This window comes from Felis catus, chromosome B3 (genome assembly GCF_018350175.1).
Source record: "Felis catus isolate Fca126 chromosome B3, F.catus_Fca126_mat1.0, whole genome shotgun sequence".
In the NCBI taxonomy this organism is placed as follows: Eukaryota; Metazoa; Chordata; class Mammalia; order Carnivora; family Felidae; genus Felis; species Felis catus.
The window spans coordinates 4,432,889-4,459,213 of NC_058373.1; the positions used below are offsets into that span (position 1 = coordinate 4,432,889).

At 47.1% G+C, this 26,325-nt stretch overlaps 1 protein-coding gene across 3 annotated transcripts in view; it reads right to left on the bottom strand.

Annotated features, from left to right (window-relative positions):
- Window positions 1-26,325, bottom strand: part of PDE8A (phosphodiesterase 8A) — a 153,820-nt gene that overhangs the window by 8,413 nt on the left and 119,082 nt on the right. For all 3 annotated transcript variants that reach the window (XM_023254886.2, XM_023254885.2, XR_006598806.1), the window contains 8 exons: window positions 20,736-20,806; window positions 20,305-20,469; window positions 18,840-18,888; window positions 18,289-18,424; window positions 16,637-16,835; window positions 13,835-14,052; window positions 12,416-12,548; window positions 9,849-10,016 (listed from right to left, as the gene is read on the bottom strand). In XM_023254886.2, the coding sequence (XP_023110654.1) occupies window positions 9,849-10,016; window positions 12,416-12,548; window positions 13,835-14,052; window positions 16,637-16,835; window positions 18,289-18,424; window positions 18,840-18,888; window positions 20,305-20,469; window positions 20,736-20,806 (1,139 nt within the window). The remainder of the gene's footprint in view (window positions 1-9,848; window positions 10,017-12,415; window positions 12,549-13,834; window positions 14,053-16,636; window positions 16,836-18,288; window positions 18,425-18,839; window positions 18,889-20,304; window positions 20,470-20,735; window positions 20,807-26,325) is intronic.

Here is a 26,325-nt window from a genome sequence, read left to right on the forward strand (position 1 = left end):
AATTGTGGGTTTATTTCTGGGTTTTCTGTTTTGTTCCATTGATCTACGTGTCTATTTTTATGCCAGTGCCATACTGTTTTGATTACTACAGACTTCTAATATAACTCGAAATCCAAAATTGTGATGCCTCCAGCTTCGCTCTTCCTGTTCAAGATTTCTTTGGCTACTAGGAGAGTTTTGTGGCTCCATACAAATTTTAGGACTGTGTTCTAGTTCTGTGAAAAATGCTGTTGATATTTTGACAAGGATTGCACTAAATCTGTAGATTGCTTTGGGTAGTATCGGCATGTAACAAATATTTGTCCTTCCAACCCATAAGCATGGAGTGTCTTTCCATTTCTTTGTGTTGTCTTCAATATGTTCCACAAGTGTTTTATTGTTTTTGGAGTACAGGTCTTTTGCCTCTTTGGTTAAGTTTATTCCTAGATATTTTATTGTTTTTGGTGCAGCTGTAAATGGGATTTTCTTAGGGCCTTTTCTATAATAACAAATTAAGATTGTAACCATCCCTTTAATCATTGTTTTAGTTGCATCCCATAATTTTGATCGATTTTCATTATCATTTCTTTTTAATGTTTATTTTTGAGTGAGTGAGAGAGAGAGAGAGAGAGAGAGAGAGAGAGAGAATGTGAGTGGGGGAGGGGCAGAGAGAGAAAGAGGGAGACACAGAATCCGAAGCAGGCTCCAGGATCTGAGCTGTCAGCACAGACCCCGACGTGGGGCTCAAACCCACGAACCTCGAGATCATGACCTGAGCCGAAGTCAGACGATTAACTGAGCCACCAAGGCACCCCAATTATCATTTACTTGTAAATATTTTCAAATTTCCCTTGTTATCTGACGCATGGACTATTCAGAAGTGTGTTGTACAATTTCCAAATATTTGGCATCTACCTAGATATGTTACTGATTTCTGATTTAATTCCTATGTGGCCAGGGAATATATTCTGTATGATTTCAGTTCTTTTAAATGTACTGAATTATTTCTGTGGCCCCAATGTATGATGTATGCCGGTGAACATATCATGCATACTTAATGCATATTCTGCCCACTTAGGGTGTAAGGTTTTATGAATATTTAACTAAGGTAAGGTGATTGATAGTGTGTGGATTATCTGCTTTTACTGGTATTTTAATCTGGATGTGCTATCAATTGCTGAAAGAGGGTGTTAAAATCTCCAACTATGATTATAGAGTTGTCTGCTTCTCTGTCAGTTCTGCTTCATTTATTTGAAGTTCTGTTATTATGCACACTTAACGATTATCATGTTTTCCTATAGAGCTGACCCTTTAATCGATATGAAGTGTCCAGTTTATCTCTGGTAATATTTTCATCCTGATGTCTATTTTATCTGAGATTAACACAGTCATTCCAGTCTTTTTATATTTAAAATGTGCATGATATATCTTTTTCCATTCATTTCTGTCTTTGCATGTATCCTTTATATTTTAAGTGTGTCTTTGGTAGACTACATGTAGTCAGTTGGCTTTAAAAAAAAAACCCATTTTGATGAACTCTTTGTGTTTAGTCTACTAACTTTTAATATAAGTACTGATGTGATTAGCATTAGGGCTACCATTTTACCTCCCCCCCATTCCTAGTTCCCTTTTCCCGCCACTTTTGTATGTTTTAATATATTTTAGAGTTCCATTATATCTATTAACTACTAAGCAACACAGATTGCTCTACAGATTACCATATATATCCTTCACTTTTTAGTCTACTCGGCTAATAGATATTTTTAAGTTTTTTCGAGAAAGAGGGTATGCGAATGGGGGAAGGGGGGCAGAGAGAGAGAGAGAGAGAATATCTTAAGCAGACTCCACGTTTAGTGCAGAGCCCAACACAGGGCTCGATCCCACGACTCTGGGATCATGCCCTGAGCCAAAATCAAGAGTCAGATGTTCAACCGACTGAGCCCCCCAGGCGGCCCCGAGCTATCCTTGTAACTAGCAGTCATGTAGGATTTAGAAACCTTGCATCCGTGCACTTTTACTTTTCCCATCCTTTATGTTACAGCTGTCACATGTACTCTACAATGCAATGTTTTCACTTTTGCTGGTAATAGTCCTGTGTATTTAGAGACATTAAGGGAAGAAAAAAAAAAACTTCTATCTGCCATTTTAAAAAGTGTTTCTTTTTTTTAATTGAGGTATAATTGACATACAACATGATTCCAAGCTGGTATATACAAAATGCTCACCACAATAAGTCAACATCCTCCACCACACATAGTTACAGAATTTCTTTTTCTTGTGACGAGAACTTTTAGGAGCTACTCTCTTCTACACAATACAGTATTAACTACAGATGCCATACTGTACATTGAATCCCCAGGACTTATTTTATAACTGGAAGTTTGTACATTTTGACTCTTTTCATCCATTTCTAGTGTAGGCATCTAGGCATCCATTACTAGTTGCCTACCCTGGCAACTAGTAATCTGTTGTCTGTATCTATGAGCTCTTTGTCTTTTTTTTTTTTTTTTTAAAGATTCTAATAAGTGAGGTTATATAGTACTTGTCTTTCTGTCTGATTGATTTTCACTTAGCATAATGCCTTTAGGGTCTGTCCACGCTGTTGCAAATGGCACGATTTTATTCTTTTTTAAGGCTGAATAATATTCCAGCGTGTGTGTCTGTGTGTGTATACACACACCACTTCTTCTTTTTTTTTTTTTTTAACGTTTATTTATTTTTGAGACAGAGAGAGACAGAGCATGAACGGGGGAGGGTCAGAGAGAGAGGGAGACACAGAATCCGAAACAGGCTCCAGGCTCTGAGCTGTCAGCACAGAGCCCGATGCGGGGCTCGAACTCACGGACTGCGAGATCGTGACCTGAGCCGAAGTCGGCCGCTTAACCGACTGAACCACCCAGGCGCCCCACACCACTTCTTCTTTATCCATTCATCTATCAATGGACACTTGGGTTGCTTCCCTATTTTAGCTATTGTAAATAATGGTGCCGTGAGTATGGGGTGCATATATCTTTACAAGTTAGTATTTTCCTGTTCTTTGGGTAAATACCAAGTAGTGCAATTCGTGGATCATAGGGTAATTCTATTTATATATTTTTTTGAAGAATATCCATACCGTTTTCCACAGCAGCTGCCCTAGTTTGCATTCCCACCCACAGCGCAAGATGGTTCTTCTTTCTCCACATCCTTGTCAACACTGCTTGTGTTCTTGATTTTAGCCATTCTGACAGGTGTGAAGTGATATCTCATTGTAGTTGTGATTTGCATTTCCCTGATGATGAGTGATTGTTGAGCCTCTTTTCATGTGTCTCTTGGCCATCTGGATGTCTTCTTTGTGGAGAAATGTCTGTTCATGTCATCTTCTCATTTTTAAATTGCATTGTTTGATTTTTGGGTATTGAGTTGCATCAGTTCTTTATATATTTTAGTTACTAACCCTTTATCAGATGTCATTTGCGAATATCTCCTCCCATTTAGTAGGTTGCCTTTTAGTTTTGTTGTTTTCTTTGCTCTGCAAAGAAATTTTGATGTAGTCCCAATAGTTTATTTTTGCTTTTGTTTCATAGGAGACATAACAAGAAAAATGTTATGGCTGATATCCGACTACTGGCTGTGCTCTCTTCTATGATTTCTATGGTTTCAAGTCTCACAAGTCTCTGTGTATAGTGAAACAAAGTGGCCCAGTTTCATTCTTTTGCCTCCTTTGTCATAGATTAACTGATCATGTAATCGTGGGTTTATTTCTGGGTTCTCTATTGTGTTCCATTGATCTATATGTCTACTTTGGTCCTAGTACCCTACCGTTTTAATCATTACAGCTTTGTAGTATATCTTGATGTCTGGGACTGTGATACCTCCAGTTTTGTTCTTTTTCAAGGTTGCTTTGGCTATCCAGGGTCTTTTGTAGTTCCATACACATTTTAGGCTTATTTGTTCTCGTTATGTGATAATGCAATCCTCAGCAAAATACCAGCATTTAAGTCTGTAGATTGTTTTGGGTAGTGTGGACAGTTTAACAATATTTTTCCAATCCATGAGCATGGAGTATCTTTCTGTTTTTGTCATCTTCTTTTATCAGTGTTCTACACTTTCCAGAATACAGGTTTGTCACTTCCCTGGTTTATTCCTAGGGATTTAATTCTTTTAGATGCAATTACGAATGGAATTGTTTTCTTAATTTCTCTTTCTGCTACCTCATTTAGTGTATAGAACTGCAATGGCCTTCTGTATATTCACTTTGTATCCTGTAACCTTACTGAATTCATTTACCAGTTCTAGTAGTTTTTTTTGGTGGTCTTAAGGGTTTTCTATAAAAAGTATCATGTCATCTGCAAACAGTGAAAGTTTTACTTCTCTCTTACCAGTTTGGATGCATTTTTTCTTTTTGTTGTCTGACTGCTGCAGCTACGACTTCCAGTACTGTATTGAATAAAAGTGGTGCAAGGGGACATCCTTGTCTTGGTTCCTGATCGTAGGGGAAAAGTTCTCAGTTTTTCATCATGGAGTATGAAGTTAGCTGGGGTTTTTTTAATATACGGCCTTTATTATGTTGAGGTAGGTTCCCTCTAGATATACTCTGTTGAGGGTTTTTATCATGAATGGATATTGTAGTCTGTCAAATGCTTTTTCTGCCATCTATTGAAATGAACATGATTTTTATTCTTTCCCTTGTTGATAATGATGTATCGCATCGATTGATTTGCGAATGTTGAACCACCCTCACAACCCAGGAATAAATCCCACCTGACTGTGGTAAATAATTTTTTTAATGTATTGTTCGATTTGGCTTGCTAATATTTTATTGAGGGTTTTTACACCTACTGGCCTGTAGTTCTTTTTGGAGTTTTGTATCTTTTTGTATCTTTATCTAGTTTTGGTATCAGGGTAATGCTGGCCTCACAGAATCAATTTGGAAGCTTTCTTTCCTCTTCTGTTTTTGGAATAGTGTGAAAAGAACAGGTATTCACCTTTCTTGAAATATTTGGTAGAATTCACCTGTGAAGCTCTCCGGTCCTGGACTTTTGTTTGTTTGGAATTTTTTGATTACTGATTCAATTTTAATGCGGGTAATCACTGTTCAAATTTTCTATTTCTTCTGGTTCAGTTTTGGTAGGTGATGTTTCTAGGAATTTATCCACTTCTAAGTTGTCCAATTTTTTGGCATATAATTTTCCATAATATTCTCTTATAATGCTTTGTATTTCTATGTTGTTGGCTATCTCCTCTTTCATTAAAAATGATTTTTTTAATGTTTATTTTTGAGAGAGACAGAGTGCAAGGTGGGGGGCAGAGAGAGGGAAACACACAGAATCTGAAGCAGGCTCCAGGTTCTGAGCCGTTAGCACAGGGCCCAACATGGGGCTCAAACCCACTAACTGTGAGACCACAGGTGAGCTGAAGTTGGATACCTAACCGACTGACCCACCAGGCGCCCCTCCCTGCCCCCCCCACCCCATCTCCTCTTTCATTTCTGATTTTATTTGAAAAAAATATTTTTTTCTTTTTGAGGCATTTTGCTAAAGGTATATCAATTTTGTCGATCTTATCAAATCAGTAACTCCTGGTTTCATTGATCAGTTCTATTGCTTTTTAGTTTCTATTTCATTTATTTCTGCTCCAATCTATTATTTCCTTCCTTCTACTGTCTTGAGGCTTTGTTTGCTGTTCCTTCTCTAGCTCCTTTATGTGTAAGGTTAGGTTGTTTGAAATTTTTGTTTCTTGAGGTAGGCCTGTATTGCTATAAACTTCCCTCTTTGAACAGTTTTTGCTGCATCTTAAAGACTTTGAACCACTGTGTTTTTCATTTGTTTCCATGGGTGTTTTGATTTCCTCTTTCATTTTTTTGGTTGACCCATTCACTGTTTAGTAGTATATTTAACTGCCATGTATTTGTGCTCTTTCCAGATTTTCTCCTGTGGTTGATTTCTAGTGTCATAGCATTGTGGTCAGAACGGCTTTGATCTTTTTGAGTTCGTGGAGACTAGTTTTGTGGCCCAATATGTGATCTATTCTGGAGAATGTTGCATATGCACTTGAAAAGAATGTGTATTGTTTTAGGATGGAATGTTCTGAGTAAGTCTGTTAGGACCATCTGGTCAAATGTGTCAATCAGCCATGGTTTCCTTGTTGATGTCTGTCTATTGATGTAAGTTCCAGTTAAAGTCCCCTACTATTACTGTGTCACTGTTGATTTCTTCCTTTATGTTTGTTATCAGCTGCTTTATGTGCTCCCATGTTGGATGCATAAATATTTACAATTATTTTATTTTCTTGTTGGATTGTTCCCCTTCGGACTATGTAGTGTCCTTATTTGTTTCTTGTTATGATCTTTAATTTTTTTAATGTTTATTTTTGATAGAGAGGGAGGGGAAGAGAGAGAGGGAGACAGAGGATCCGAAGCGGGCTCTGTGTTATCAGTGCAGTGTCTGATGTGGGGCTTGAACCCACAAACTTCAAGATCATGATCTGAGCCCAAGTTGGGTGCTTAACTGACTGAGCCCTCCAGGCACGCCTATAATCTTTATTTTAAAGCCTATTTTGTCTGATATAAGTATTGCTACCCTGGTTTTCTTTTCACTTCCATTTGCATGATATGTGAGTCTCTTGTAGACAGCATACAGATGGGCCTTGACTTTTCATCCCATGTCTTTTGACTGGAGCATTTAGTCCATTTACATTCAAAGTAATTATTAGTAGGTGTGTACTTATTGCCATTTTGTTACTTATTTTATGGTTGTTTTTGTGGTTTTCTCTGTTTCTTTCTTCGCTTGCTCACTTATGGTTTGCTGGCTTTCTTTTTTTTTTTTTTTTAACGTTTATTTATTTTTGAGACAGAGAGAGACAGAGCATGAACGGGGGAGGGGCAGAGAGAGAGAGGGAGACACAGAATCGGAAGCAGGCTCCAGGCTCTGAGCCATCAGCCCAGAGCCTGACGCGGGGCTCGAACTCACGGACCGTGAGATCGTGACCTGAGCCGAAGACGGATGCTTAACCGACTGAACCACCCAGGCGCCCCGCCGGCTTTCTTTACTGATACACTTGGATGCCTTTCTCTTTATTTTTTGCATATCTATTACCAGTTTTTGATTTGTGGTTACCATGAGGTTACATATAACACCTTATGCATATAGCCGTCTATATTAAGTTGATGGTTGCTTCAGTTTGAACCCATTCAAAAAGCACTACATTTTTATTCCTCTCTCCCCCACATCTTAGGTATATGGTGTCATACTTCACACCCTTTTATTTTGTGAATCCATCGACCGATCTTTATAGATATACTTAACATACTGCTTTTGTGCTTCCTACATAGCTTACTCTTGCTTTACGGTCCTTCCTTTCCACTCAGAGTCCCCTTTAACATTCCTTGTAAGGCTGCTTTAGTGGTGATGAATTCCTTTGTGTGTCTGAGTAAGTCCTTATCTCTCCTATTCTGAATGACTGATTTGCTGGATAGCGTATTCTAGGGTGCAGGGTTTTTTTTTTCCCCTTTCACTACTGTGAATATATCATGCCACCCTCTTCTGGTTTGCAACGTTTCTGCTGAAAAATCAGCTGGTAGCCTTCAGGGTTTTTTTTCCCCTGTATGTAACTGTTTCCTTGTGCTGCTTTAAAAATGGTCTTATCGCTACTTTTCGACATTTTAATTACTATGTGTCCTGGTGTGGGCCTCCTTGGGTTGATTCTGCTGCAGGTTCTCTGAGCCTCGTGGATCTGGGTTTTTGTTTCCTTCGCCAGATTTGAGAAGTCTCCGGCTATTTCTTCAGATACATTTTCTGCTCCCCTTTCTCTCTCTCTCCTCCTTCTGGGGTCCCTATAATGCAAATGTTACTACGTTTGCTGGTGTTGCTGAGTTCCCTTAATCTATTCTCATTTTTATGAGTCTTTTTTTTTTCTTTCTCTTGTTCGGCTTGATTGCTTTCCATTCCTCTGTCCTCCAGGTTGCTGATCTGTTCTGCTTCCTCTGTTTACTCCATCTAGTGTATTTTTAATTTCGGTTATTGAGTTACCTCCGATTGGTTGTTTTCTATTTCTTTGTTGAGGGTCTCCCCGAGGTCCTCCACTCTTAAGTCCGGTGAGCGTCTTTATTACCGCTACTTTGAATTCTCTATCAGGCAGAGTATCTGTGTGACATCTCTTGCTGTGATTTTGACCTGTTCTTTCATTTGGGACACACTCCTGTCTTGTGTTGTCTAGCTCTCTGTGTTTGGAAATTCAGCTATGCCTCCTGCTCTCGAAAGGAGTGGCCTCATGAAGGCGAGGTCCTGTGGTGCCGTGTCCCCTGTTCCCCGGGACCTGGCACCGGAGGGTGTCTCCTGTGTGTGTGGCTATGCCGCATTTGCCACCAGTCCAGTCATCTGCAGTGGCTCTCTGCCTGTTGTGGGCAGGGTCCGGTCCCCGTGTTGTTGGTGGGCCTGTCTGGAGTTGCCTCGGACTCGAGTTGGGTCGGGCCACGGTTGAACAGGCATGTGTGGTTTTCTTCTGCTCCCCCTGGGACAGGAGTCCCTTTGAGGGAGTCACTTGGAGGCGGTGCTGCCCCCCGTCCAGGCTGCTTGCATACTGCCACGTTCACGGTGCCGCTCTCGATGGGCTCCCGCTGAAGGCGAGTTGTTGGGGGCAGGGGCAGGTGTGCAGAACACAGAGGCCAGGTGCACGGTGTCAGCAAGGTTTGTGCCTTGTCTGCTGTAGGAGGGGACCTGGAGCCACTCTGGAAAACCAGTGAGGCTGGGTTGGAGGGGACGTGTCTGCAGCACGCGGGGTTGGGAGGTGGAGAGTGTTCCCACCGAGCTGGTTCTCACCGGCGTCTGGTGTATCTAGGCTGAGGGGCAGGGCAAGAAAACGGTGCCCACCAGCTCTTTTGTTTTCGGAGTTTTCCAAAGACCCCTGCCCGTCCAGCATGGGTTCTGAGACTAGTAAACAAACCCCAGGCACTCTTCAAACTGCTGTGTCTATGTTGGACCTCAATGGGGCTTTTTCTTTCACTGTTTCTGTCAGGTCAGGGGTTCAGTTTCTGATGGCGGTCTGCCCGTCTCAGAGCCAGGACTTGAGAAGTGAAACCTCTGGTTTCAAAGCCAAATGTCAGGGGGACTCGTCTTCTCGCCGTGGGTCTCCCCCTCTCCGTGCCCGCGGTGTCCCTCCCTCGTGCGGGTCAGCGTGGCTCCTCACGGTGTCTCTGCCCTTCCTGTCCCCTTGGATGTGGCCCCTTCTCTACATTCAGCCGTGGAGAGTCTCTTCTGCCAGTGTTCGGGTCATTTCTGGGTCCTTGACACTGCTGTGGGTGTTGGACGAGGTGGGCCCAGGGTCCTCCCACTCCCCCGTCTTCCCCAGAAATCCCTCTTCTCTCACCTTCATAGTTTCTGACACGGAGTCAGAAGGAGTGAGCATCACTGGTCTCTTACACGAAATGGGCCATTTTTCTCTGGCTGACTTCAAAGGCTTGGAGCCGCTTGACTGTGGGCTTGGATTAAGGTTTGTGTGTCTTGAATCTATGTGTATGTATATGCTTTCAGTAAACTTGCTAAACCTTTATATTTGCTAAACCATTGTATTTTCTAATTTCTTTTTCCTGCCCCACGAGGATTTTTCCTACGCAGAGAGAACACGAGGGGCAGACAACGGTGTAAAATGCTGTTAGGAGAAAACTGTTAACACCGGAATCTACATCCAGTGGAGATATTCTGCAAGAAAGGCAGCCAATACATTTTCAGATGAGGGAAAACTAATCAAATCCCTTAGCAGTGAGCCTATAATACAAGAAGTGTTCTTCAAGGACAGAATTTCACTTAGAACTCTACGTCCTAGTTTTAATCCCCCGATCTCTAATGGTCTGTGTTTCTCTCTCTCAAGGAAGTGAAGAGGCTGCATCTCACCTGAGAAAAATATTCTTCTGATATGCGTGCGGCCCACTCGATGCACTGCTCCAGCGGTCGGCAGGGATTGGACACGTCCGCACACTTGATGAGCATCCGTTTAATCAGAGTCCGGTTCTCTGGAGTCCGGAGCATAGTGTTTATGGCTTCTTCGTCTTTATTCGTTTCCTAAAACACAAGTGAGATTCAGAGCAATCCAAGTGGGCTCCCTGGGGCCAAGCTGTGTCTCACAGGTGGGGCCCCGCGGTATGCCCGGGCCTATCCGTGACGGCTTCACAGAACAGTGCTGAGGACACCCTGAGCGTGGAGGTCAGCCCCTCCCTTGACAGAAAGGGAAAGCAAGGTCCAGTGAGATCCGAGCGGGACCCGAGAGTAGAGGGTAGCGCTGGAGGTCAGTCTTTGTGCCCTTCCCTTTCTTGGCTCTTTTCTTCTTCCCATTCTAGGTATTTCTCACAGCTGCTGTTTCTTTGTTCTAGTTCTACTGCTCCCCCTTGGGACATGAGTGGTATCTTTTATCACACGTACCGAAAAAGAACGCGAACTCTAAACATAACGGTTTCTCTGCCCTTTCACCAAAAGGAATCTTGTGGGGCACCAGGCTCCCTGCTTCGTACAACCCAGCCCCTACCCCAGTCCCTCGGCAGGTATAATCTTGGGAATTAGCCATCAGTGCACCAAGATGGTGTCAGATAGAGTGATACTTCTGTAACAGTTACTCTCTTTTGATGTGCACTCATGAAAAGATCTGGGGTAGGCACGAAAAGCAGTATTACTTTATAGACGAGGGCACCGGGACCCAGAGAGGCGAAGAGATTTGTCCGCGGCTATCCAGCTGAGCCAGGATAAGGACTGAAGGTGGAACTTCAGTCCTGGGCTCTGTCTGTTCGAGGTGCTACATGCCGTCTGGTCTGCTAAGGATTCTGAACCCCTGGTATAATGGGCCCCGGTTGGAAGAGGGAGGACCGGGGCAAAGAGCACGGTCAGAGACAAGCCAGTCTCCTCATGCTTTCCGAAGGCGTCGATCATGTGATTTCCACGAGTAATCACAGTAGTCGAAAAAGGCCTGATGGTCTCGTCGCGGTGAGGACAGACATGCCATCAAGATGGGCACGTGCCCGCCCAGAGCTTGGGCTGCCTCCTCCCCTGGACAGCTGCCAGAGTGGACACCACCAAGGCTGCCTCAACAGGTCTCCTTGCCCCACGTCCCAAGGGCTTCGTGCTGGCTCCTCTCTTCAGCTGTGTGACTACCGTTTGGTCTCGCCAGCTGTACGGTATTTGCTCTCGTATTACTCTGTCCCTGCTCTGGCTCACTAGATGGACTTCTCGTCTCTCGGAAGTAACCCCAAGTACGGACAGAGGAGAAACGCGACTTTCGAGTGGAACAGAACACTCAGCTAAGTCTCGGAACTGCCCAGACTCTCTGGAGGAAACGAGTCTGTGGCCGAAGTCAGCCAGGGGCAGTGGCCCAGGTGACACACTATCCAGGACAGGCGGAGCCACTAAAAAAGGTTGGTGTGGGTGCCCCTGCGCTGGAGTCCCTGGAAGGGAAGTCAGAAGCAGGCTGACGAACTGGGAGAACAGGAGAGGAGGAAGGGAGCAGAGTCGTCATAGGTTTCAGAGGGGGTCACACAGGAACAGGGGTGAAGGGTAATGAGTTAGCCAAAAGCCATGGTCAGAGGACTTGCAGAGGTGAAGTGGGGTTAGAACTCAAGGAACGGTGATCCTGGCCTCCTGGGACACCATCCTGAGCACGGAGAAGGCTCTCAGGATGGTGACAGGAGCGGGCAAGGAAGGCAGCGGAGTCAGTGAGCCGGTGCCAAGATGTTCAGTGTGTGGAGCAGGTAGAAGGGCCTCGAAGGAAGAGGGTTCGTGAAAGCAGACGCGATAGGTGCTGATCTCAGGCTGAATCTAGTAGAATAGGTCCCATTAAGTGCCTACGTTGTCCCCTGCCCCTCAGTCCTGTGTCTTGAGATTATGCCCATTGTACAGCCCGGGAAGGCGAAGAAGAACTTGGATGGGGACCCAGATCTGTCTGCTTCCATAGCTGTGGTCCCCTGCCTGGCCAGAGGCTTAGTGTCGTCCTTGCCAGGCAGTTGTTGTGGCAACTCCAGGCCTCAAATCCAGAAATGGGGGGGGGGGCAACAATGTCACCCTTAGGACCAAAATACAGGGTCCTTCTCAGCCTCTACTGTCCTGTGACCGAGACCAACAGAGGAGAGTCGCTGATGAGACACCATGTGCACAGTGGGGGTGGGGAATGAGACCCGTCAAGGGCTCCAACGGACCCCAGGATGCCCAAGGAGTGGGGCAGGGGATGCGTGTGGGAAAGGGCACAGGAATGGTCCACCCACCTAGTGTTAGCTTCAGAGTTTCCGCATCTCTCTTTTTGGAGGTCTTTTTTCCTGCCAAGTTTTTACATAATTTTCCAACCGATAGATATTAAACCCAGTGAACCTGCTAGGGGAGCCCCTGCACAGCTCCCTGCCTCTTACCCCAGTTCCCCACAGCACAGAGGGGTAAGGGCCCCCGGTCCCCCATCCAGGTTCTCCTCGGTCGGTTTCCCTTACCTCATTTTCTTCTAGTGCCGCCAGGGGCTTGTTGATGCTGTTGACAAATTTGTTGACGTGCTCGAAGTGTTTTGTCATTTCCGTGGCCAAGACCATATCGATAATACCCTGGCGCAGCGTCCGATAGTCATTCCTGTTTCAGACAACAAATGAGAGGGCGCTACGCATTACTCATCCGGACAAGACAGGCACTCCCGATACGTCTGTGATCTGGAACTGTGTCCACGGCAGCTAAAATGCTCGTGTCCCTGGAAGTCACAGGGCACACGTTGGAACGAGATCGTTAGTGAGGGAAAACTGAAGTGACAATCAAGGAGCTTATGGGCAAGGCCTTACAGGAGAAGCGCTCACCATTCTGTAGTGCCGGGCTCGTAGCTCTGGGAAGAAGAGAACGTGGCAGGGGCTTACAAAGGCAGAGATCTGTGGCTACGAAGAATGTACCCCCCCAGAGGAACCTTGAGATCCACCAATTTCAGTGCCCAGACACTTAGAGGGAAGATCTGACAGCTAAGCAACTCACTCCAGCCCCGGTTTTTATCTCTGGTTCACCTCTTTCCTCCACTCACCCCATTCCTCTCCCTGGACACAACCCAAGTTATCAGGTCTTGCATATTTTTCCAGACATAGCTGATGTATGTACCAGCAACGATGAATAAAACCTACTGAAATTCTAGAACATGGCAAAAGGGAGTTGTGTAAAATCCAGAATCTCCTTTTTAAAAAATCTCCTATAAAACATTCTTTAAAAATCCAAGTTAAAAAGTACAGGTCCCTCCCCTGTACCAGGCCCCACGCTAGGCACCGAGGGTCCAGCGATGGACAAAAGGCACTGAACACCGTGATCTTACGGAGCTTAAGAAGCAAATGAGACATTAGACAAGTAATGAAAAAAGATTTAAACACGTGATGAGTGCTGTGAAGGAACTTCGCAGTGAGTAATCACACGTGAACACCGACAAGGGCGAGAGGGTTCTGGGCACAGGAGGGCGGAGTGGAGTGTTTGGAGCAGAGATGGAAGAGGACGGCTTCTCCAAGTCTCGGAGTCTCTAAAAGCTCAAGACGTCAGCACTATCCTTGCCATCTTGAGATGTCAGGTCACAAAACTGCTGAGCCTTGAAAGCCTCGTGCTGAGAGAAAGCCACCAGCCACAAAAGACCATGTCCTGGGTGCACTATTTGTTATGAGCTGTGCAGAACTGGAGGCAGAACGTGCATCAGTGGGGTTGCCTGGGGCTGGGGGACTTGGGGGGGTGGGAAGTGACTGCCGGTGAGTTTGAGCTTCTTCCTGGGGGGTGATGGCACGCGACCCTGACTATACAGACCACTCTTGGATGCTCTAGATGGGTGAACCCTGTAGTATGTGACGCGCATCTCAAAGTTGCTAGAGGGACCAACACGCTCCCTGACCCGGTGCTCTCACCTCTCCATGTTTTTGAAGATATTGCATTTGTCATCGCGGGTGGTCAGCTGGAAGGCCAGGGCCGCGTGGTGGCTCTCCAGCACGGCAGTGTCGTTGTACAGGAGGGCCAGCTCGCTGCCGGCATTGCACAGGAAGGAGTTGGTCCTCCCGGGGTGGTCCACGTCGTGGATGGTGGCTGCAATGAGGGCAGCGACCTCGTCAACCGGATCTAACGTTTGCTGCAAACAAGAGATCTTTTCAAAACGGGGCACGGCGCAGAAAGCAGGGAAGCCTTCCGTAGAGTCTTCTTTCCGCCCCACTACTTTCAGGTAAAAAGGTGCCAGGTTTCCGAGAAAAGCGTGTTGTCGGGCACATCCTGTTTTCCTAGCTCTACTCAGAAACCGTTTCACGTCCGTACTTGTTCCTTAGGGCACACGATCTGATTCTCGGTCTCGCAGAAGCTCAGGACTTACCAAAATACGAGGTGTCCTCGACCCGGGAGTCACCTCCTCGGCCAGTCTGTCTCTCGACCCATCACAAAAAACGTCTGAGACACTGACTAGAACCAACAGCAACCAGTATTACTACCTGAGAGAAACAGCTTCCGATGTGCGTCACTCACATTAAGGGGCTGGTCTAGCGCGTCCCCCCCGCTTTTGGTGCCATTTCTGTCGGGCTGATGTCAGGATTTGGTGAGTTTGGTACAATAATCTGGAGGTTTTCCCTCATTTTCAAGTCTCTGAAAAGGTTGACGCAACACAGAAAAAGTCCTCGAAGGGACAAAGACCTCACGTGACCGTCTTGAGTCGGGAGCCCGATTTGGAAGAATTCGATTGGTAAATTCAGTACTTCTTCCGTGGTGCTGACCTCCTGGCTTCCTACTTCTAGGATCTGATGTAAAACCTTTCATCTTTAAGGTTTCAAGTTAGCGTGGAAGTGTCTGGCACTTTCTGCATTTCTCGATTTGTTTGGCTAGAATTTAATTTTCTTGGTTGTTTCAAAAAACCATTTTGGATTGTCATCTGGCCCTTCTCATTCTGTAGGCCTTAACGGATTTAAAGTATTTTCTCATCTGTAGTGGCTGACATTTTTAAATCTAACCTTTAGTTATTAAATTGCTTTGTTCTGCAAAGGTTAGAAAATATATGAAATTCTGACATTTATTAAGACATCCACTACGTCCTGGTAGCAGCTCATTTTTGGAAATATTCTAGAGACACTTGAAAGGAAGATGCACGTCTAACCAGTCTTGAAAATTTATTGTAATTGAAATTCAATACTTTTAACTTTAAGTGGGTGAATTATATATGGATTATATCTTAATCAATGCTATTTATAATGAGCTGAGCTTTCTAAATATGTATTTGCATGTTATCTATAGAGTAGTTCAAAGGCAGTAAGTCAAAGCAAAAATTAGGCTATCTTTATACACCGAACCACACACAGACACCCCTCTCTGCCACCCTGGCCTTTGTTTTCACACTTTTATATAAAACGGTCCTCTCTCTGAATTCTTAATTCTGCCTATAGTCTTGGTCTGATGTCGCTGTCCTCTCTCACACGAGTCCCGTCACGGAGAACAACATGGGACCGGCAGGCGCCTGCCCTCACTCTGCCTGCCCGCCTGCCATGCCCCGGTCCCTACGTGGCCATCCCCGGGTACCAGGACACCCGGACAGGAGGCTATACCGTATCACCCCTCAAATAGCCCAATTCTTAGAGCAGAAGGATCAAACCACTGTTTTTTTTTTTTTCTAGGTTCTGCTAAAAGTGAAATAAATGGCAAGGCCACGAGAAGTCCCTGGACCCTCTGGGCCGTGCTATGACGGACACTGAAGCAAAGAACACAAAATGTGATGAATCAGCTCATGTCTAGTTGCTGCTTAGACAGTCTCCCTAATGAAGTGATTTCCAACATGAAAAGCTTTCTCAGGAAGCTTGGTTTGGGAGTGGCCGGTGAGTCATGTTCCTCGAGTGGAACCTCCCCCCCCCCCCCCCCCCCCCCCCCCCCCCCGCTCTCTGGGCTACAGTCTTCTCACCCCCCTCCCCCCTGCTGCCTCGAAGCTAGAGCTAAATAAAGCTGCTGCCCGGGGCCCAGGCAGACTGAGCCAGCTGCGACTGGCCACCGGCAGGTGCTAGTGGCCACTGTGGAGACTCAGCTGAGCAGGACGGGCCCTGGGGATACGAAAGGAATTTGCTGGCCACATGGAGTGGACAGACCGGTAAGATCAGGAATGTGCCCAAGAGGAGCGGGCACATGGAAGAGGGCATCTAAGTCAGTACTGGGGATGGAGGGCGGTCTAGGCAAGACTTCCTGGAGGAACAAAGGCTGGTGTGGATCCCTGAAGGACAGGTGGGGGACACGTGGGACCAACAAAGGGAACAGCATGTCGAGGGCAGGAGCGTCAGAAAGTACGGTGGTTCAGCGTGTCTCACACGTGGCCCGTGTGTCAGGAAGCTGTGAACACCATACTGTGGAGTTTTACAGTTCAAATCCCGTGGCGGGTGGGAGGCCGCTCCCGGGAACAACAGGGTCAGATGTGCTGTCTGGGAAAGCCCGCGCTGGTAGCGGTGCGAGGGAGCCACGGGAGGCAGGGGCTCGGGAGCTCTCACTGGGCGCCGTGTAGACAAGAAAGGACGGGCCCTTGCTAGGAGGGCAGCAGGGTATTATGAGGCGTCTTGAATGAACATATCGAATCCACAGAGCTTCCCGGCCGGGCGGCGTGCAGGCGAGGACCGCTCCAGCAGTCACCCTGCACGGCAACTTGGCCGAGGCGAGGCACCGTCCCGTGGCCCTGCCCGCTGAGCACAAACACAGCTCACCTTTATCCTCTCTTTGCAGAGGAAATAGGCAGTGGCATGAAGCACGTCGGCAGAGTGTGTGGAATTGTGGTAGGGGTTACAAGAATGGTAATTGGCTTCAATAATTTGCAGCCACGATCTCAGCGTCGCCTCAGAGCAGTTCAAGAATTCACAGATTCCAAAGCGCGCAAACATTTTGAGACCAAGATAGATCAAAGGCCTACAGAGAAAAACGTCCACAGCATTAAAACAAAGAAACAGGCAAAGCGTGTGGAGCCCCAAAGAGGCTCAGACCCGACCGGCCGACCCGAGCCCGGCTTCAGCGAGCGTGCGGGGCAGGGAGGCTGCCCGAGCGGCGTCCGTGTCTCCGGGGCCCCAGTGGCTGACACCAACCTTGGCTGGAGCTCTGGGTCAGGACCCCCCACTGGCTGGGGCCAGCTTTGCCGGCCCTGCCCTTCCGCCTTCGGTGACTCCTACTTGCACCAGTAGATTCCTCAAAATCCATGCGATGCCAGGCTTGAACCCTGTCCTCACCTTTGGACTTGCTAGACCTGTGTTATTGGCCAGATGTCCTGTCTAGAGGCAAAGAACACTTCTTGAAGGCTGCCCGTGGCCCAGATACTGTCACTTGTCACGTAACGGCCTCAACAATCTGAAGGTGGGTGCTGTAGCAGGAGGCGGTTTCTCCTGAGAAGGTGACCAACTGGCCACCAATTCAGGCCCTTCCTTGAGAAGTTACCTCAATCCGGCATCTGGCCTTGGGCTTGGAAGGGCAAGAAATGGCTCTGCTGAGGTGGCATCTGGAGGTCACCACACTCCCAGGGCTTGAACTGGCCCACCTTGGCCTGATTCACATGAATGCAGCGTCACTAGCACGTAAGCCAGGTGCTCAAAGATTCGTTTGCTAGAGTATTCTTTCTATGGCCCCTGCCCATGTGGGGTGCATGGGAAGAGAATGTAGCAGAAGGCTGACTCCTGGTGGGCATGATCGGAGGGTAGAGGCCGTGTGAGGACAGTTCACCCAGACTGGAGGGGACCTGAGGAGTTAGCCATCCCGTGGGCCCACAGAATACACGCAGGTCCCTCCGGCCTCACCCCCGCAAAGCGCAGCCTTGGCTGGAAATGCAGACGGCCCTTCCCAGGGTGCCCAGTCAGCCACAGTGCTCTAGCCAACTCTGTGCTTCCCTCAAGGGCCGAAACTCAAGGTAAAATCCCAGTGCTGTCCCCACTCTGTGTGAGCGTGCCCAGATCAGGACGACTAGAGTTCGGGGGGTCCCCATGCCTGACACCAACATGGCGACCACGATGTGGGGACAATTCTTGGAGAATGTGTGTTTCTAATTCTTAGTTCTAGGTTCTGAGTGGGGCTCTTGCTGCTCCCTCAACGTACCACCCCACCTACAGAAGGCACGTCCGTATTTTCCAGGCAAAACCCCTGCCACTCAGAGACGTTATGTCCGTTGTTCAACTTCACATGGGCCACGAGTGGGCGGTCTCTGCGGGAGTTGTGACGAGTCGGCCCTCCCTGACCCCTCTAGGGCCCTGGTCCTCCCCTGGAGCCCCCCTCCCTGACCAGGACCTGCCTCTGGCAGAACCCCCGCTCCTTGGAGGGCTTTGTCCGCAGATGCCCTCGGGACCGGGCTGTCTGCCTGCGGGGCTCCCCGTGGACGCACCTTTTATGTGTGGCGGCCTCCAGTTCAAAAATATCAAAGTCCCAGTACTCTTCATTTTCCATAGCCCGAGCTATCCGGGGAGGGACGTCGTGAAGGGAGATGGGGGTGACAACACTGCCGGGCACCTGCTGCAGGCCTGCAAAGCCATGTGATTTGGGGAACAAGATTAGCAGGCTTTTCCATGTTAACTGCTCCGTAGGGGGGACAGTGCTGCTTCCAGGGACAGCTGCTGTGTGTCGGATGTTTTATGACTGACCACGAAACGTCTTACTGCTGAGAAAGGTCAACAGAGCAGTGCCTGAGTGGCTCAGTCGGTTAAACCTCCGACTCTTGGTTTTGGCTCGGGTCACGATCTCACGGTTTGTGAGATCGAGCCCACATCGGGCTCTGTGCTGACAGCTCGGAGCCTGCTTGGGATTCTCTTTCCCTGCCCCTCCCCCTGCTTGCACGTGCTCTCTCAAAATAAATTAACAAAAAAAAATTTATTTTCATCATTTAAGTGCTACTACAATATTAACAGTGATCCAGAAGATTAAAAAGTTAAAACTTACTTTTTGTTGAAAGAACATATTCATTCCCGGATAGTCTTCGCAAACCATCCTGATAAAAATCAAGGAGACAAGAAAAAGATAAGTCACAACTATTCTTTACTTCTTTTTTTAAAATTTTTAAAAAATAATTTTATATATTTTTGAGAGAGACTGAGTACGAGCAGGGGAGGGGCAGAGAGAGAGGGAGACACGGAATCCGAAGCAGGCTCCAGGCTCCGAGGGTCAGCACAGAGCCCGACATGGGGCTCGAACCCACGAACCAGGAGATCATGACCTGAGCCGAAGTCAGATGCTTAACGGCGCCCCTGGGGTCAACCACTGAACCATTGAACGCGGTCACCTAACACAGAGCAGGAGGCCTGACGCTGGGAAAACTGGCTGAACTCAGGGGCAGCAGGGAGGTGATCTTGCACCAGGCCCCAGAGCCCAGCATTCCCGTGGGCCCTCAGCACTGGTTCTGTTTCTCAGGGACAGCTGGCCTCTGCCCTCAAGCCTTCCCCACCATTTTCTTGCCACCCTCCTCACTGCCACTGGACACCAGGATTCCTTCAGAACATTGGATTGTTCCGGGCCCTCTACGCACCTCACTCCACCCGGCTGCCTCTTGGGCTGAGAGCCCTCCCACCTTCCCTCGCTTCCCCCCTCACCCTGGGACACTATCCCACCCCCGTGGTTTCCACCTCCCGCCTACGGGTGCTAGAGCCTGTGCCTCAGACAGGCAAGGCCAGGGTTAGACACTACTGTCACTGGGAACCACTCTCGATTACTGCCTAAAACCTTGTTTTTAAGAAATCCAGAGAACGTCAGAAAGCAGGCGTTGGCAGGGGAATTGCTGTTGTTTTTATGTTTGGTGGCGGTGAGGTGGTGAATTTTACTTCTGACCGAGACAAAAGGTGACGGACAGAGATGGAATGTTTTCCAGAGAGCTTTTCTTCCCTTGTGAGACCTCTCTGCTAGAGGGGCTAGAGAAGGTATCCAGGGCCGCCAGGGCCCACGGTGCAAAACCGTCACATCTGCGTAGGATGGTTGGGTAAGAAACCGAGCCCCGTGCCCCGGTGCCTCTTTGAACATATGGAGTCTTTCTGTTTTGTAATTGGTATGAAACACTTTATATGTATATTTTTTTCCTGCCCCAGTTTTCAAAATATGTGAAACAATTTTTATGTATTATTTCCTATTTTCCTCATAGAACTCCTAAGCAAAAATGGAGAACCCAGCCCAGCAGACTCTCTAGAATATGCTCCTGCCTCCTCTGCTTTAAGCTGTGGTCTCCCTTGGTGGCCGGCAGTAGGTGGGGGACGGCTCTGGCCAGAGTGCCGTCGAGCCCGGGTGATGGCGGGGCTCAGGCCACGACTGCCCCCTACACGCACTGAGCTCCATGTGGCCTAGCCCATAAACACGTCATCTCTGGGAAGACAGACAAAAACAGCAGGCTCTAGCCAGCTGCCGGGGCAAATACACTTACAGACATTAAGCCTCCAACAAGGTCATTGGCATGAGGATCATCGTCCTTAGCACCGAACTGTGGCGAATACAATTCAGTGGTTCTCAGAATCTCCAGCACACGGTCTAAGGCTTCTGTCACAGGCATGGGGCTGCTTTCCTGGGCAGCGTTGATAATGTTGATTACCTACAGCATGGAAAGAAGACGTGAGTTTCATAACCTCACGGACGGTGGGAGAGCAATGCGGAGAGGCAGGCTGGCGTGGCGCTTGGCGCTAACTCAAGACCAACTACAACGTTCATGTCGCACGTCCTCTCTTTAGAGGACGCAGCTCCATGCGACCACCGCAGCATTATTATCGGTGCGGGTCGCTTTCCTCTCTCTAGAAACAGTCAACCTGGAGAACAAGGACTCCTGTGCATGCCGCGTGGAGACAGCGCACGCTGCTTCACCTTGGTGATGGGCGCCTCGATCGTCATGGAATGTATCCGGGCCATGGAGGAGTGCCGTCTCTGGCTGCTGACTGTGGAGAGACCACGAGATGCAGAGCTCAGGGGATGTACAGCCCCAGGTACCTGCTGACAAGCCCCGGGCTCTGTGCTCTTCCTCGCTCCCCACCCCCCAAGTCCCCATGTGCTCAGCTGCGTGACGAAGCCATCGGATGAGAACTATGTGGTCACCTGGCTTCCACCCAGTCCCGATGAGCCTGGGGTTCTTCCAGAACCAACTCTGCTCCCTTCAGTCCTAGGCACTAGGATGCACGTGCCCCCCCCACCCCCAGCCTGAACTTCTGATGTCACAGGCCGGAGGAAAAACAGAGGAAACAATCTAGCAAGTCAAGGCCAAACAGCCTCTTTTGTGTTTATAACAATCAAGCTTTTAATATTCAGCTTGCCACGATCCAGGAGCAAAAATGTTCTGGAAGACAATGCCACACAGGCTCTTTGTCTCATATATGGCAGGAGCGATTAATACAATTCACCATTAATCAAAATACATGACTGTTTGGTTAAATTTCTCAAGGCACCTTTTGGCATTTTCCACTGTGATGCTTAGTCTAGACCAACTAGGTACATCCCGTAAATGAGGCAGCAACTCTCAGGTTCTGTCTGAAGTTTGTGGATTTTTTGTCTCTACTGTCAAGATATGGTTCCTTTGGGGTAAAGGGAAGGCTGGGCAGTGTACAGACAGGAAAAAAATGGACACACAGAGTTCTGTGTGTCTCCCTTGAAAGCCCCACTGTCAGGCCAAATGCTGTTTACCAAAGACCTTCAGGGACGACAGACTGTTCCAAAGCGTGATAGGTGAGCCTCGTTTTACCAAATTGAGGTCTAAGGAGAAACACTGCCAGATGAACCAACTCAGGGGCTCTTAAATGCTTTTAATTTGGGGGACCCACAACACTCCTTAAATCCAATGTTAGTGACCAGCATATGGTTGCCAGCTTTCCATTCTACCCAATAAGGTCATTAAACCAAAAAGAATAACCACTGTTTTATCACTACATCATAAAAGGACCTGTTCTCATTTAAAAATGTAATGAAGGGGGGGGGGGGGCGCCTGGGTGGCTCAGTCAGTTACACGTCCGACTTTAGCTCAGGTCATGATCTTGTGGTTTACAGATTCAAGCCCCACATCAGGCTCTGTGCTGACAGCTCAGAGCCTGCTTCAGATTCTTTGTCTCCCTCTCTCTCTGCTCACGCTCTGTCTCTTGCTCTCAAAAACATTAAAAAAAAAATGTAACAAAAGGGACATCTTCTTATAAAAATGAAAAAAAAATAGCACAATGATGGCACAAAAACAGACACATAGACCAATGGAATAGAGACCCAGAATTGGGCCCACAAACATATGGCCAACTAATCTTGACAAAGCAGGAAAGAATACCCAATGGAAAAAAGATAGTCTCTTTAACAAATGGTGCTGGGAGAACTGGACAGCAACATGCAGAAGGACGAAACTAGACCACTTTCTTACACCATTCACAAAAATACACTCAAAATGGATAAAGGACCTGAATGTGAGACAGGAAACCATCGAAACCCTAGAGGAGAAAGCAGGAAAAAACCTCTCTGGCCTTAGCCGCAGCAATTTCTTACTTGACACATCCCCAAAGGCAAGGGAATTAAAAGCAAAAATGAACTACTGGGACCTCATGAAGATAAAAAGCTTCTGCACTGCCAAGGAAACAATCAACAAAACTAAAAGGCAACCAACGGAATGGGAAAAGATATTTGTAAATGACATATCAGACAAAGGGCTAGTATCCAGAATCTATAAAGAGCTCACCAAACTCCACACCCGAAAAACAAATAATCCAGTGAAGAAATGGGCAGAACACATGAATAGACACTTCTCTAAAGAAGACATCCAGACGGCCAACAGGCACATGAAAAGATGCTCAATGTCGCTCTTCATAAGGGAAATACAAATCAAAACCTCACTGAGATACCACCTCACGCCAGTCAGAGTGGCTAAAATGAACAAATCAGGAGACTATAGAGGCTGGAGAGGATGTGGAGAAATGGGAACCCTCTCGCACTTTTGGTGGGAATGCAAACTGGTGCAGCCACTCTGGAAAACAGTGTGGAGGTTCCTCAAAAAATTAAAAATAGATCTACCCTATGACCCAGCAATAGCACTGCTAGGAATTTACCCAAGGGATACAGGAGTGCTGATACATAGAGGCACTTGTACCTCAATGTTTCTAGCAGCACTTTCAACAATAGTCAAATTATGGAAAGAGCCTAAATGTCCATCAACTGATGAATGGATAAAGAAATTGTGGTTTATATACACAATGGAATACTACGTGGCAATGAGAAAGAATGAAATATGGCCTTTTGTAGCAACATGGATGGAATGGAGAGTGTGATGCTAAGTGAAATAAATCAGACAGAGAAGGAAAGATACCGTATGTTTTCACTCTTATGTGGATCCTGAGAAACTTAACAGAAGACCATGGGGGAGGGGAAGGAAAAAAAAAAGTTAAGGAGGGAGCCAAACCATGAGAAACTCTTAAAGACTGAGAATAAACTGAGGGTTGATGGAGGGTAGGAGGGAGGGGAGGGTGGGTGATGGGTATTGAGGAGGGCACCTGTTGGGATGAGCACTAGGTGTTGTATGGAAACCAATTTGACAATAAATTTCATATTAAAAAAAACTAGCACAATGAAAAAAGGCAAGAAGAAGAAATAAAGGTCACAAAGACTGTCCTGTGTGTGCTCAAACCCAAAGGAATCTACAAACACTACTCTTAGAGCCAATGAATAAGTTTATCAAGGTTACTGGGTACAAGGTCAATACACAAAAGTCAATTTTATTTCTAGAAACTGGCAACAGACAATTAGAAATTGAAATAAACATCATTAGGAAAGCATCCAGAAACACCAATATGTAGGAATATACGTAAGGAAAGATGTGTAGGATTTATACACTGAAAACGCAGACCTGAGAGGAAGTAAAAACAACCTCTGCGTCTCGCAGAGCATATCGTACCACCGAACTTTCCCTTTTCCCTGAATTGATCTGTAGATTCAAGACATTCTTAGACAAGACCCCAGGAGGCCGTGTGTGTGTAAAGTAACAAGCTGATTCTAAATCTTATACGGAAATGCAAAGGACTTGGAACAGCCAAGACAGCCTTGAAGAGGAACAACTTGAAACTCACTACCCGATATCAAGAACTGTAGAGGCTGTAGCACTCGATGGTGGTATTGGTGCAAGAACAGACTAAGAGAACAGTGAGACAGAAGAGTCCAGAAAATGACCGTATACTTACAGTCCCCTAATTTACAACAATAGCACTGCAGCAAAGATTTTTTTTTTTTTTTCAATATGGTGATGGGCCAACTGGGTTTCCATGTAGGGAGAAAATTCATCCTTGAGCCCTACCTTCACCAGGTAGACCAATTTGAAATGGATCACAGACCTAAGGTGAAAGATAAAACAAGAAAACTTCTACGAGAGAACGTAAGAGAATATCTTCGTAACCTCGGGATAGGGAAAGATTTCCTGAACAGGACACAAAAAAGCACCAGCTATGATAGAAAACACTGATAGAATGAGCTTTATTAAAATTAAGAACTTCTGTTCATTAAAGACCATTAAGAGAGTGAAAAAGCAAACCACAGACTAAAAAAATGTATTTGTGATGCCCATATCCAAAAGAGGACCCATATCTAAAATATATAAAGAATTCCAGGGTGCCTGGGGGGCTGTCAGTCAAGTGTTCAACTCTTTTTTTTTTTTTTTTAATGTCTTTTGAGAGTGAGAGAGAGGGATGAGCGGGAGAGGGAGGGAGAGAGAAGCCATGCAGGCTTCACATCATCAGCTCAGAGCCTGACATGACCCTCGATCCCATGAGCCGTGAGATCATGACCTGAGCCAAAATCAGGGGTCGGATGCTTAACTGACTGAGCCATCCAGGGGGGCCCAAGCATCCAACTCTTGATTTTGGCACAGGTCACGATCTTACGGTTGTGAGATCAAGTCCTGTGTTGGGCTCCATGCTGAGTGTGGGGCTGGCTTGGGATTCTGTCTCTCCCTCTCTCTGCCCCTTCCCCGCTCTCGCTCTTTCTCAAATAAGTAAACATTAAAAAATAAAATATATAAAGAATTCCTATAAGCCAACAAGAGAAACTCAATTATAAAAATTGGCAAAATATCTGAACAGCACTTCACAGAAGAGGATTTCCAAATGGTTAGTAAGCATATGAAGGGGGTACTCAACCTCGTTAGTCGTCAGCAGAATTAAAATTAAAACCGTACCCACCAGAATTGCTGAAATTTAAAATGCTGAGCTAACCACTTCTGGAAGGCTGCAGAGCAACTAGAACACCCACACCTCAGCGATAGGGGGTGACCTGATACAACTCACACCAGAGAGACCTCTGCAGCTGCCCAAAGGCCCAGCAATTCCACTTCTAGGCAGGACAGGAACACGTGCCCACCCCCAGAAAGACTTGGGTAAAAACATTCACGCAGCCGTCCTATTATTTTAAGTAGGCTCCATGCCCAGCACAGAGCCCAACGCATGGCTCAATTCGGGGCTCAAACCCTGAGATCAAGAGCCGGACGCTTAACCGACTGAGCCACCCAGGCGCCCCTGCAGCCTTATTCTTAACAGCCCCGAAGTGGAAAGATGAACACAGATGCCTCTGAATAAAAGAACGGATAAGGGTGGCACGTCCCTGCGACAGAGGACTGCCGAGCAATAGACAATGAAGTACGGACTCGCCTAGCAACATGGATGGATCTCAAAAACCTAAAATGAGTGATAGAAGCCAAACTCAAGCAGCACGTGCTGTATGATCTCTGTGAAGCACAAGAGGCCCACTTAATTTATGGTCCCAGAATCAGTGGCGGCCTCTGTGCCGTAAAAGGTGTGCGCGCGCGCGTTTTCTGTATCTGCTTTGGGGGGGCAGTTGCACGAGTGTTGAACTGCTGAAACTCACGGAACTGAACATTCGACATCTGAATTCCACTGTATGTAAATTATAACTAAGTTAAAAAAAAGTGGCAGTTAAAAACCAGAAACGTTACAAGAAAAATGTTTAACTCTTAAAAATACAGAGAGGGACTGAGTCAGCCTAAGGACGGACAGAAGCAAGAGGGAGAAGCGGAGACTGCTGTGTGTGTGTGTGTGTGGGGGGGGGGTGGTGACTTTGCTCCTGCCCGCTCTGCCCGAGGACTTGGGAGGACCATGGGGCTGCTCGAGTGGAGGCCGCAGGGAAGACGGTGGTGGCAGCTCCCGCCGCCCCTGCAGGGCACCACGCACCCTCACCCCTCACACAACCCTCTGGGGACAGCACACCTGCCCCCCCCCCCCCCCCCCCCCGGTCACGGTGAGGAAACGGAGGCACGCGGGTCTACCCACAAGGTTGCGCGGACAGTACACGAAGCTGGGACCGGAATCAAGGTGATTCTGAGGCCAAAGCCTGTTTCTCGCCCGTGTAGCAGGGCGGGGCCTGCGCAGTCTTTCCAATGCGGGACACATTTGTCTTTTCGGAGCCTCGCAACCAACCTGAGGACACTCGATCT